Consider the following 13923-nt stretch of genomic DNA (forward strand, 5'->3'; position numbering starts at 1 on the left):
TTCTCTCAGGTCCCAATCAAATTAGATTCCTTGGGATTACCAAGATGAAACAAAGGCACTTGTGCAAAAGGATGACAGTTTATTAATAGAAAATAAATGCAGAAAGAAAAATAAGCAGAGCAAGCTCACACTTCTCATCAGCCAATGAAGCTGTCACAGCTGGGTGTCTATGTGGGTCCCCAAGAAAGATGAAAACTCATTCCTAGGACCACAGTTTCTCCAGGCAGGTAGAACACGTATTCCCCCCTTGGACCGAGACCAAAGAGCAAAGCCAGCAGGCTGGATTTTATAAGTCTCTCTCAGCTTAATTCAGGAGCTGACAGGCTACCTGTGCCCATTCAAGAGAAGGGGCGCTCTTTCCTACAGGAAGCAAAACCTATCTCTGCTCAAGCAGGATGAGATCATCAGCTGGCCAGAACAGCTCCAAGGTGAAAGCTGTAAAATTACCGGCCTGTCTGAGAGGCCTTCCTAATTAATTATAAAGCTGCCGGCTAGGCCAAACTACACAGGTTTCTAGGCTACCAACAGCATATAGGAATTCTGTGAAGTCCACTTTATTGCCACCAACAAACCTACTACACCCTCCATGGCAGCCATTTTGTGAGAGTGCCCATGGTACTCGCTCCAAATTCTAAATGTGCCCATGGCTCAAAAAGATTGGGATCCCTGTTTTAAGGTATCACAATAATCTTGGTTGTTATTGTGCTATAACATTAACACAACCAGCCCTCTCTACAATCCAAGATTTGCTTTAAAAAATACATATTACTTTTTTTGTTGTGTTTCTTATTTTCTGGGTCAGGCATGGCAATTGTTATCTAACAAATTTTTCACTTTTTTTGGAACCAAGCTGGTGTACATTCATGCTGGTTTAATTCTTCCATGTTTCTCACAGCTACAGTCAGGGCCAGAAATATTGGAACAAGAATAACTGTTTTGGCAGTTGGCCTCTGTATACCACCACATTGAAGTTGAAAGGAAACACACCCAGATGGGAGCGAAGTCAGGACTTTCAGCTGTAATTCAAGGGGTTTGACGAAAGTGGGGCACTAGCCATTCAGGACGTACAGCCAGTGGCGTACACACACACCCATCGTTGGTGGCTCATAAGTAATGGAACAAACCAACATCATGTCAAACTTAAGGATCGCCTTTAATACCTGGACAAAAATCCTTTTCAGTCAATGACTGCCTGAAGTCTGGAACCCATGGACATGACCCAATGCTGAGTTTCGTCCCTCGAGATGCTTTGCCAGGCCTTTACTGCAGCTGCCTTCAGCTGCTGCTTGTTTGTGGGTCATTCTGCCTTCAGTCTTGTCTTCAGTAAGTGAAAAGCATGCTCTATTGGGTTGAGATCAGGTGACGGACTTGGCCATTGAAGAACATCCTACTTCTGTGCCTTGAGAAACTCTTGGGTAGCTTTTGCTGTATGTTTTGGGTCATTATCCATCTGCAATATGAGGCGGCGTCCTATCAGTTTGGCAGCATTCAGCTGAATCTGAGCAGAACGTATAACCCTATACACTTCAGAATTCATCCTGCTGCTTTTATCAGCAGTCAGGTCATCAATAAACACCAGTGACCTGGTTCCATTGGCAGCCATACATGCCCGTGCCATAACACTGCCTCCACCATGTTTGACAGGTGATGTGGTATGCTTTGGATCATGAGCTGTTCCTTTCCTTCTCCATACTTTTCTCTTCCCATCATTCTGGTACAAGTTAATCTTGGTTTCCTCAGTCCAAAGAATCTTATTCTAGAACTGGGCTGGCTTTTTTATGTGTTTGCTGGCAAAGGCTAATCTGGCCTGTCTGTTCTTGAGCGCTACCGGTGGTTTGCACCTTGTTGTGAAGCCTCTGTATTTACATTCATAAAGCTGTCTCTTGACTGTAGATGTTGACAATGGCATGCCTACGTCCTCAAGTGCGTTCTTGACCTGGGTAGATGTTGTGAAAGGGTTCCTCTTCACCATGAGCAGAATTCTGCGGTCATCCGCTTTAGTTGTCTTCCATGGTCTGCCAGGCCTTTCGCTGTTGCTGAGCTTGCCAGTTAATTCCTTCTTTTTCAGGATGTTCCAAACTGCTATATTGGTCACTCCCACTGTTTTTGCTATCTCTCTGATAGGTTTACTTTGTTTTCTCAACCTAATGATGGCCTCCTTCACTCTCATGGACACCTCTTTGGACCTCATGTTGGGAGTTCCAGTGAACAGCTACCAAATGCAAATGTAACAGTCAGAACCACCTCCAGGCCTTTTATCTGCTTGATTGGTCATGGGGTACCCAGGAAACAGGCCACACCTGACCATGCAGCTGCTTGTCAAGCATTCATTCCATTACTTATGAGCCACCAACGATGGGTGTGTGTATGCCACTGGGTGTACTTCCTGAATGGTTGGTGCCCCACCTTTGTCAAACCCCTTGAATTACAGCTAAAAGTCCTCACTTCGCTCCCATCTGGCTGTGTGAAGTTTGCTAAATATACAGCAGTAAATCGAGCTGTAGATATATACAGGTGAGGTACTTAAAATGATGTAAAAATAAAAGGTTAATGTTCCTAGACTGTTACGATGACTAAAATAGAATGTGCATCTTTCTCCAACTTGTTGGGATTCGCATGTGTGAGATAATTTGCAGAATTAACTCCACTGCTTCATTTCTAAAATGAGTGGTGCCAGAACTCAAGCCACAGCCTTTGGCCTAGGAGCCCATCCGTATTCCCAATATACTAGGGATGGACGAAAGTCACTTACCTGATCCTGAAGCTTGCTTCGTGGTGGAGGAGAGGCGCTCTGTCCCTCCCCCCGAAATTCTGGCCGGGGGGGGGAGGCGCCCCGTCCCTCCCCACCGAAATTTTGGCCGGGGGGGAAGCGCCCCGTCCTTCCGGCCGCGAAACCTCGTCTCCCGCCGGGACGCAAATGCGTTTGCTTCCCTGCAGTCAGCCGTGATAGGCTACGTAAATGTTTATGTAGCCTATCACGGCTGACTTAAAAAAAAAAAGCGCGTACGCAAATGGCGGCGCCCATGGGTGCCACCATTTGTGTTCCTTATTTTGGCATGTGTAGTCTATGTAAACATTTACATAGACTACGGCGAAAATAAAGGCAACGCTATTTGCGTTCCCCTTATTTTCGCCGTAGTCTACGTAAATGTTTACGTAGACTACACGTACCCAAATAAGGAATGCAAATGGCGGCGCCCATGGGCGCCGCCATTTGCAAACGCGCTTTTTCTTTTCTTTTTTCAAAGTCAGTCATGATAGGCTACGTAAATCTTTACGTAGCCTATCATGTTCGTTCGTTTGTTTGTTTTACTTAGAAATGGTGGCGGCGGCAGCCGGTCGGAAGACCGGCCACCGCCACCGGTGCTGAACCGCTGCCGGAGCCGCCGCCACCAGGGACATTCGAGCAAGGTAAGTCCCGTCCCGGGGGGGCGGGTGGGGGGGCAGACCGTTTCTCCACCAATTTCGGGGGGCCGAATGCACTGGCATTCGGCCTCCCCGAGATTGGTGGAGAAATTCTCTGACATCCCTACAATATACTGGGGTTGCTAATGGTTGTGATTATTCAGGAAGCATCCTAATGATGGATTCCCATGCTCCCATTTGCTATAATGTACAACCAAGAAGTATGGTAATTGGTAAACATGTCCAGGGCCAGGTCTGATTTTCATGAAATTGGCTTTGGTCCATCAAGGAGACATGTAGCCAGAAAAGCAGAGTACACAGTACCGTAAAATGTGCTTTCACAGGTCACACAGCACATCAATCCTCCTTACTTTGGGGTGGTGTGGGTGGGCTCCAACCACTTGCACCGAATATCATCAAACATGCAGATGCTGCTGAGCAAATAAGAGGCTTGTTCCTTGCCCCCGTCCATGCACCCCTGTTCAGGGAAATTTGGAAGCACTGAATTAAGCCCCTGTAGTTGAACCCACACCTCTCCCCTCTCATCCACGTTTGGGATATTGTGAAAGATTAAAGATTAAAATTGCGCTTTTATGAATAGAGAAAACAGGCTCCATTCTATGCGTGAGTCAAGCCGCTATCCTGACACATCAGAATTGTGATACTGCACCTTTAAGAAGGAAGAAAACGGGCTGCATTCTATGAATGAGTCAAGCCTCTAAATGGCAGCTCCTTACAGCACCCCTTTGGCTCGCTTTTTCGCCTCTGCTCCTTACAACTGAGTAGACCTAGCGGGCTATCCTCCTAACTCCTCTCTCCCAACCAGGCACAGCCAGGTACAGACAGACACACCCCTAGGTATGTCCACAATGCAAAATTTAATTCAGGTGAATGGTGAAGTGCACAGGAGCACATTTAAGGTAAAATACGTGCTAAAATCACTCTCAGAAAATGCACATTTTAGAGGGGGAAGCAGCAGGGTAGCCACGATGTCACGTGTCCTGAATGACCCTGAAGTGCTTTCCTTCTGCAGTAAACCATATGTGTAGATTGGCTCCAGGAAAGGAAGGGACGACCCACAGCTACTGAGTGTAGCCAGCTCTACAGGCTAACATAGCCTTTACTGTTGTTAACATGAGTCAAAGGGCAACACACATATGTGACCAGCAAGGAAGGCACCCTTTGACAGCACCTCCATTTCCCATAGTTTGTCTGGATTGTGCTTTCAGTGGGACAGGAATCTGAGGAAAGAAGCATCCTGGGGGGATTCTGTTTGCTCACGGTGGCACTTGCAGAGCCAGTGTTGGCCTCACCAACCCTCTGCGCGTGCACACACCTTGCACCATCTTGGAAACACTTTCCCCACATCCAAAGGAGGATGCTGGTGAAAGGCAGCTTCACATTTTATTAAAACACAGTGAGTGTGTGCATGTGAGAGAGTGGGGGGGGGGCGGGACTCTGCTGCCCTTTACATTTCCTTCCCCAATTGTGCCACCTCATCTTGCCTAATGGTAAAGTTGGGATCAGCATGGTGGGATTTGGGGAGTGGTCAAATGACCATTTCACCATCTCTATTTTCTATTCTGATGGAAAATAGAATAGACATCCCCCCCCCCCCCACACACACACACACGGAAAACCCCTCAGTGAAAATCACTACCGATGATAATCGTCTCACCACCATTTTTTGTTCATGGTCCTAAGGGGTAGTGTATTTCCATTGAGGTAGTCTTGTGAGGTAGTGGGCACTATCAAACTGGCTTCCGTTGTCCTGCAAATGGTGCATATTACTGAAGGGGGGGGGATAAGTAGCATATCACTGTCATGGTTCCCCCGCCCCTCTCTTTTAATATCTACCTATCTATGGGAGGAGGAAGTCATCGTCTTCCTTTTTAATGGCCGAAAAGCTCGGAGAGGCTCTTCTCTTCCTCCTCCCGCGCTTCCTTGAGGGGACAGGGAGCGTGAAACGTGCAGCGGGGACCTTAAACAGCAACACCGAACAAGAGCGAAGGATGCTTTGGCTGCAATGATTTCAGACGCTCATTTACGTCTCCCTTGACTCTTCCGCCTTGCGCGCGGCTCCCCCGCCCCCATCTTTAAGCCCCCCCCCCGCTTCTCCTTAGCCGAGCTCGCGCCCAAAGCGAGGCTGAGGCGCGCGCTCCTTGTCGGCAGGAGCGCGCGGTTTTTAGCCCTCGCGCGTCTGCCCTCTTCGGTTCTTCTCCCACACGTTCGCGCGCGCGGCCACGCACGCATAGACGGCGCGAGCTCCGCGGCTCTTTGGATTTGGTCTGAGGAGGCTGGAAAGCCTCTCAGAGATGCGCCTCTCAAGTCAGCGGCTCCTGCAAGACTCTTCTGCAGGTTCCTGCTAAAGGAATTATTTTCTCCCCCCGCTTCATTCGGGAGCATTGCAAACCGCAGCCTGGAGGAGACGTTTTCTCAGTGAGACGACGTGCGGCTCGCCTGGGGAATAGAGAAAACGGCAGAACCGTGTTTGCGAGGCGTGGGGAGGAAAAACCCCAAGACGGTTTGGAAATGCTCGTCCTTCGGCATTTGCTGTTGGCTTCCATCCCGCTCGTCTTCCTCTGTCGAATAGGTGAGTGTTTGTATGGCGTTGGATTCAGCAACTTTGCCTCCCCACATTCCCTTGCCTTACTCGTACACTACGGAAATGTGTTTTTTTTTCTGCTGTCATCGTCAACGATAGGAATGGCTCCCCCCTTCTCTTCCATTTCCCTCCGCTTCCCCACCCCCCGTTCCACGCTTTGGTCTCTAGAACAAAACTTAAGAAATAAGCAACGCTTCTGAGATGTGGTGGTGCCTGGAATGAAGGGCAAGCCATTCGGGCATGTGGAAATGGCCAGAAAAGAGGCACCTGTTCCTTTCTGAGGGGCTGTGATGTTCTGGTATGAGGCGAACGTCTTTAAAATAAGGAGCAGTCCTTGAAATTAGGGAGACCTGGCAAGTCTGCCCCTAGTTTTCCTCCTGCTCCTTATGATCAAGGTGTAGGGGGTGTATCTGTTATCTTCCACACTGCCAGCAGACACATGGATTTGGAAAAGCGCCACGCACTCATTCTCCCCTCTTTGGCCATAAGGTAGTGGAAGCCTAATTCAGTTGCATTGCTATGAGCCAAGGAAGCCAGCAAGGAACAAGCCCTATATGAGAAGGCAAGGGGGCGGGGAGCGTACTATTTCAGCCCTGCTGTTCTCTCCCCAGCCAGACAGGATGAAGCATTAATGCAAGCATCTGAACACATGATGAGAGAGAGAGATTGTGAGAGAATGAGAAATTGCCTACAGTCCAACAGAGTGTTAACAACAGGCATCAACCTGCATCTACAACATGCTGGGTGTTAGATTGTACTGCATGTTCAGGCAGTTAGGGTTGGGTGCTACCCAAAGCCACTTACCTGAAAGCTCTTTCCATTGAAATGAACACCACTTGTCTCCAGTGTGGTTAGGATGGGATGTCAGACTGGTATGTAGAAAAAGCAGGGGAGCAGGGTGTGTGTGGAATTCCTCAGATTAATTGTGTCAAACATATAAGAGCAAAACAACTTATAATTAATCCATTAACTCTTAGGATATACTTATTAGATACTGATTTTTTGGGGACAGTGCAACTTACATAATCAAATTAATTTTGAATGCATTCACATTCATGTAGTCAGAGTGCCTGCTCCTCCTGGGTAGTTTATGAGTAGTTTATAATAGGAACCAAAATTCAATTGACAGTGTTGTGTCAATCAATCAGATTGCCTGATAAATACTAATTATTTGTAAAAACAAAACATTGGATTCTTATTTGTATATAACATATACATTACTAGCATCTGCCAGAGGGGGACATACTGTTTCCTGCACTGTGAGTGAAAGTAAAGATTTGCTACAGTCATTTATATCCAAGTCCATTTGTACAGCAGATAAAGTAGATATTAACCTATATTTTTCTATCCAATAGGTGGTGCTGCTTTTGCTACATGTAGACCTTTGTAAACCATGAGGAACAGTGTCATACTTCAGCTATACAAGAAATTTCATTATAATAAATGTATGATTTATGGCACTCACAAAAGTGACTTCAGTTCCCATTTGGGAAGACTTCTAGAAGGGCTTCATTTGTAAATATACATGACTAGTTCAACAGAGGTTACACATTGGAATGACATGAGCAATTGTAATGGCATTTAAGTTCTTTTTGGCTTGATTATTATCAGTTAATGTGATCATTTTTATAGAAATTAGTAGGCTCATCCAGACCAGAAATAAATGTTTGTTAAAATATACCGGTGGCAGAAATCCTCCAACTGAAGTCAGTTGGCAAACTCAGTGGTAGCCAAACTTTATTTATTTCCTCATAATGTTACATTTCCATGGCTGCTGAAATGGTTCCAGGTAATGGAAAAAATGTAATTATATTACTTGCTTTTATGGGGACATTTCTTGAGGATTTAAAAAAAGTTTTGTCGTCTTTTTCTGTGGATATATTATAAACTCTTATTTAAAAGGCATAAAACCTGAGTTTTCTACAGTCAAGTAAATATTTATGTACTGAAGATTTTCAAAGCCTATCTTTGGAAAGAAAACGCTAACTTGTAATATGTGAATGCATTGAATTACTTGGGGATTTGAAAGGGTGTGACACTGATAAGAACAAATGTTTCATTCATACATCAGGTGTAACATCAGCTGTTACCTACTTGTATCCCCCTGAATGGCACATCCTCATTTTCAAATATAATCTGAAAGGACCATAAAAGGTGATGGATTTTTTGGTCTCAGTGGTATTTTCTTGTTCATCCTGTTGATCCAGACTGCCATGCATGCTGAATTATGTAATTGTTCCCATGTATGAATACACTTTTCTAATTAGTAGACTACCAATTATCAGAGTTCATTTGAAGGTGTCTTTATCCTGCCATAGCCTAAGACGCTTATTATCTGTTGCTGTTTGCTATGCAATATTCACCTTTTGGATAACATTTGGTTTTGTATTCTGTTATCAGATCTAGTTCCAAAACGTTGAGGAAATCTTCATCTTTGTACACCTGGAGGCGTACATAGCATCCACAGTCTTTATCATGATGATGATCAACACTTGTCATGAGGGAATATATGCAAAATCTGATAAAAATCTGTAGATTAGTTCATGTTGCATTGCTGTAGTTTTACTTACTGTCTTTGGATATGGTGTTATTTGCTTTGTTTATAACACATTTTGGGAGCAATCCTGTGGTCGCTAGTCAGTGGCTAGATGGTTATAGGATAGGTCGGTTTCCAGGAACCGACCTTGGAGCCCACGCTCCGAGATCGGTTCCCTGAGAACCAACCTCCAACCTCTCCTGCACCGCCTCGTAGGCAGCACTGAATGACTCCGCACTTTGTGCTCAGACACAGAGCAGCAAAAATGGGGCGTTCCTGGGGGTGTGTCAGGCCAGGGAAGTCGGCAATGCTGGTACGACACATCGTACTGTCATACAGCTGCTGCTTCCCACGCTCTGAGGTCCCATGGCTAGACAGTCAAAATCGGCTGTCTAGCTGTAATGCAGGGTGGCTGAAGTGCGGAGGGGACGATCTCCTCCACACTTCTCCTGCCGTGCATTGGATAGGTGGTCGCCTCCAAGTTCGGAGGCGGCCACCTACCCTGATAGGATTGCGCCCTTTATGTGGTATTCTCCTCCCCTTGGAATTTCCTTAATCATATCTTGAGTCTAAAGAGATGTGTGAGTGTTTGGCACCCTCACTGATTTTCTCCCTCTCCCCAATCTTATATCTCTAGAAAGGATTGCCTGGTTGCACATTCATGACCAGCAGTAATTTCTGTTTGTGCTTAACACTCTTTTTGTATGTTTCTGTGTTTATTTCTCTGTATTGTGACCATTTAATGAATCATGAGCAATGACAATGAAGTGCAGATTCAATCAGAGGGTGAACAAAAGGTCAGGAATGACATAAATGTCATGATAGGTTCTACCTACAAATAATTTTGAGGCTGGATTCCATACAATGTTCCTGAAATGTTGCCTAAAGTTGTAAGATGGTTGAGAAGATAAATGCATAACAGTGTAAATAGTGTGCAGGCACAAGGTATAAGGAAGGAAATGGAGTCTCATTTTCCATTTTTAGCATATTTTGGATACATATGTTGTATTATAGAAACCATTTAAAAAGCAACAATGAAGATGCATATCCTGTTGTTTCCCTTCTCAGCCTTCTCCAAAATGCTGGAATTGCTTACAGCACAATCCACTTGTGCAAAAGTATTGGTTTTCAGCCTGTTTAGGCACATATACTGCAGTAGGACTAAAAAGGACTTAAATAGTACTTTGGTGTCCCTGCATTGTCTGTATCTGACGTAGCTCCACTGGAGACTGTGGGATTACTGGGAAGTAATTAGTTTGAGTACTGTCATCTTAGCAAGTCTTGCTTTCCTTCTTTCTTGTACTTGTCATTTAAATGGTCAGTTCCCACTGTGGCTGCTCTAATTAGGAATTTAAGGGTGAGAAGGTTTAGCTCTTTTGCTGACAATTTCAATTCCCCTTGAAACAGTGTTTTCCTTCAAGGAGCACTGGAAGTCTGAGTTGGTTCCGGAACTCCAGTATCACAGCCGAGTGCCTTGTTCTTACAACTTCATGCAGAATTTGTGAGCCTTCCAAGAATGACACATCCTTTGGCTAGTGAAGTCACTATGCTTAAAAAATCTTATTCTCATTAAAACAAGTTACTCTTATATCAGAGGGTTCTGCACAGGAAAACATAAATCTCTACATTTGTAAGGTCTTCAAAGCTTAAAGCAAACTGAAAATCACAGTACAGGGTATTCTTCAAAAGGAACAGCCACTGTATGCAATATTTTTATCTCTAAAATTTTCTGAAGTATGTTTGGGGAAATGTACTCTCCCCACCCCCACCTCTTTGGTACAAATTACAGATTCAAATGAACTTGCTGTAGAGAAAATGTGAATAAGAAGACTGAAAGGGTGGGTTACCAAATCGCCTTCAGAGAATAACTCAGAGGCTAATGAGATTACTCCCGAGTAATGCATTTGAATTGCTCACTAAGCACTTCTTAAGTTTCGGATATAGCATTTCTTTCTATCAGGCATCATATGGGAATCAGAGTACACTCCTCTCTCCCATTGCAAAAAAAATTAAATTCTAAGGGCAGCTAACCAAGAACTTTTTTTCATTTTTGTTCTGTGGCTGCAGGAAAGAGCAATCCTATCTGGATCGACGGTCCAAGCCCAGGGCTGACCGCCTATCCGGTGCAGGGTGGGAGGAGTGGTGGGGAGCTGATCTCCTCCTTGCTCCCCCTGCCCGACTTTTGTGGCTAGGCAGCCTATTTCAGCTGTCTAGCTGCGGGAAGGCGGAGCAAGGGAAGTGACTGCCGGACGACACATAGAATGTGTCCTACCAGCATTTTTTACTTCCCCGCCCTGGCACGCTCCTAGGAATGCCCCATTTGTGTGGCTCTGTGCTACTCTTCCAAGCACGGACCACAGGGCCATTCCACGCTGCCTATGAGGTGGCGTGGGAGGGGGTGGAGGTCAGTTCTCAGGGAGCCAACCTCGGAGCATGGGCTCTGAGGTCTGTTCTGGGAAAGTGACCTATTCTATGGCCGTCTAGCCACTGACTAGCGGCCATAGGATTGTGCCCTAATTATTTGCTAAATTTTTATGCAGTTGTTTCTATCATTGTTATTCCTTACTAGTGTTAATTTAATGTGTGTAGATTAAGATTGTATCATGTAAAATCTATAGGAAACAACTTCTTGTATACACAAGGCAGTGAAAGGAAGTAACATCTGAGTTATGCACATCCAGGTTGTTTTGTCAATATTATTCTCATGTAAACATTTCCAGAAATTGTGAAGTAATCAGACTTAAGCTAAGAGCATAAATTAGGACACCATAGTTGGACTTAAACTGATTTACACCCAGTCCTAAACCTGATAAGGAACAGTCTACTTGCTATGAATTTCCCCAAGCGGGCAGTATTCCATATCACAGCAGTAACATAAGGAGTGGCTTACTAGGAGGAGTAAATGAGCACTGGCATCATTTTTCATAGATCTGGTAGTGGCAGTATTAACATAATAATATTCATATAGCACTTTTCCTAAGTGCTCAGCGCAGTTCAAATACATTATATCAGTGATACTCACTCTATAAAGTCAGACAGTGTTGTTATCTCCATATTACAAATAGAGGGCCGTAGCACAGCTTGCCTAAGGTTGCCCACTGATTTCATGGTGGAGTGGAGTTTAAACAGGGAGCTTTCTGGCTCACAGATCATTCTTTTCATCACTACACGCTACTCTGGGGTGCTTCCAGATGGATGGATCCTAGCACTATCAGCCAAAGGGCAGTATTCCATCTTTTCCCTTCTTAGCTAATTTTTTTTGTGGTGAGAAAAAAGACTAAAGAAGCAGTGGGAAAATATGAAAGGGATACAAATGGAAGTGGATGTTGTCTGGACCCCCCATAAAATTTTGTGAGTGGTTGATTTTCCAATAAAAGACTCATCTGGAAGCACCCTAACTCTTCAAGAAGCTGAACTGTTGTCAGAGACACCTTATTTCAGGGGCATTTTTCTTTTTATCCATATACAATACCTGTAACAATTTAAAGGAAAACCATACTGAGAAATCTCACCACATTATCTTATGCATGTCTGTTGAATTAAATGGGGCTTGCTCCAAGATAAGGATTAATAGGATTGCAGCCCCACTTTTTTTAGAAGTTGCTTTGAAGTCCACTATTTAAAAAGTACACCAGCAATGGTCAACGCCGGTCTGATGTTTTTCACAACAATGTCTCTGAAATTTAAAATGCTTTCTAGAATGAGAGCACAATCTTAGGCAGGGTGTGATACTGTGGTTTATCAAGCTGGCTTAGAAGTAGTCAGGATGGGGTGCAGTGACTATTGCACTAGTATAATGTTACAACCTGTGGAATTGTGCCAGCTTTGAACCCAACATAAAATGATATGTTGTGCAACAAGATGAGTTGGCATTACTGTTCAAATAACCATATTCAATGTCAGTGCATCAAGCTCATGCACATTTGATAATGCAGCAGAAAAAATGGACGGAGGCTAAGCACTGTAGAACTGGGATTAATTTCCAGAGCGATACCCATTTAAATGAGCACAAAAACAAACAAAAAACCCATACAATCTTGTGGCGCTTTATAGACTAGCAGATTTATTATGGCATAAGCTTTCATAGACTACAGTCAATTTCATCACATGCATGTATTATCCTGAGTTGGCAGGTACACATAGCTGTCGGGGAAAAAAAAGGTTAGAGGGAAATAAAATGCAAAAAATACAGACTGTGACAATTACATTAAAGCTTAAATGTTTAGTAAGGACAGTGACCATTCACAAAGTAGTATTACAAACAGCTTGAGACTGCTAATTCAATTAACACCTTTAGGGCGCAATCCTATGGCTGCTAGTCAGTAGCTAGATGGCCATAAGATAGGTCGGTTCCCTGAGATCCGACCTCCACCCCCTCCCACACTGCCTCGTAGGCAGTGTGGATTGGCTCTGCGCTCGAAAGAGCAGCATGGTGTCAGGATTGATTCTGAGTGCAGGAAGATAGTTAGCAGCTCAGATTCAGTAGAAGAACAGCCAGAACCAGGGGATGCATTTTCCTGAGCCATCTTATTGGCCTACTTGAGACTGTGTTGCTGCCAGTGAGAAGCCACCGCCCTGGCTGGAACTGAAGAGGGAAAGAAAAAACTCCCCCGAGGTTAATTACAGCTGATTTGAGCTGGCTGGGCCCAAGTTCCCTGGGAAGACTCTTATCTGCCCAGCTGTGACGTGGAGGCAGCAGCGCCCCAGCGGCAGCGACACCAAAGGCTGGGGCACCCCTTTGGGGGAGCCGCTTCAGGGGTGATGCAATGGTCACCCCCCCTAACACTGGGTTGACTGGTTCTTGTGGCTTCTCTGTGTGGCTTCTCCTTGGCCCAACGCATGTAGTGGGGCATACTCTAGACTTGGTTTTTTCAACTGGACATGGAGATGGTGGTATGAAGGTGGAGGACACTGCATCAGTCCCCTTGTCATGGTCAAATCACTACCTGATGAGGTTTAGAATTACAGCAGCTTTTCCTCTCTGCAAGGCTGGGGGCCTATTAAAATGGTCAGCCCCTGGAGGTGAATGGATCCGGATGGTTTCCAGAGGACTGGGGCGGTTTCCGGCTGATATGGCAGGCTCTCCTGTTGAAACCCTGGTTGATCTGTGGAATGCAGAAATGACCCGGGCGGTTGACATGCTTGCTCCTGACCACCCTCTCCTGAGTAGAGCTTGAACTGCTCCGTGGTATACCCCAGAGCTGAGAGTGATGAAACAAAATAGGAGACAGCTTGAGTATGGATGGAGAACTCCTAGTGGATGCAATCAAATGCTGGTATGTGCCTATGGTAAAGTATACTCAGGGGCAGTGAGGGCGGCAAAAAAAACATCATCTTGCTGCCTCTATTGAATCTTCTATCTGCAGCCCAACAAAGC

The 13923-nt window shown here is 45.0% G+C and overlaps 1 protein-coding gene across 1 annotated transcript in view; it reads left to right on the forward strand.

The window, feature by feature from the left end:
* Nucleotides 1–5526: 5526 nt before the first annotated feature.
* PTPRZ1 (protein tyrosine phosphatase receptor type Z1) overlaps nt 5527–13923 on the forward strand; it is a 187639-nt gene continuing 179242 nt past the window's right edge. Inside the window, exon 1 of the mRNA XM_084810855.1 lies at nt 5527–5998. Within this exon, the coding sequence (XP_084666981.1) occupies nt 5938–5998 (61 nt within the window). The 5' untranslated portion in view covers nt 5527–5937. The remainder of the gene's footprint in view (nt 5999–13923) is intronic.

This window comes from Heloderma suspectum, chromosome 7 (genome assembly GCF_057233095.1).
Source record: "Heloderma suspectum isolate Gila_16-S chromosome 7, 16-S_ref, whole genome shotgun sequence".
Classification (NCBI taxonomy): Eukaryota; Metazoa; Chordata; class Lepidosauria; order Squamata; family Helodermatidae; genus Heloderma; species Heloderma suspectum.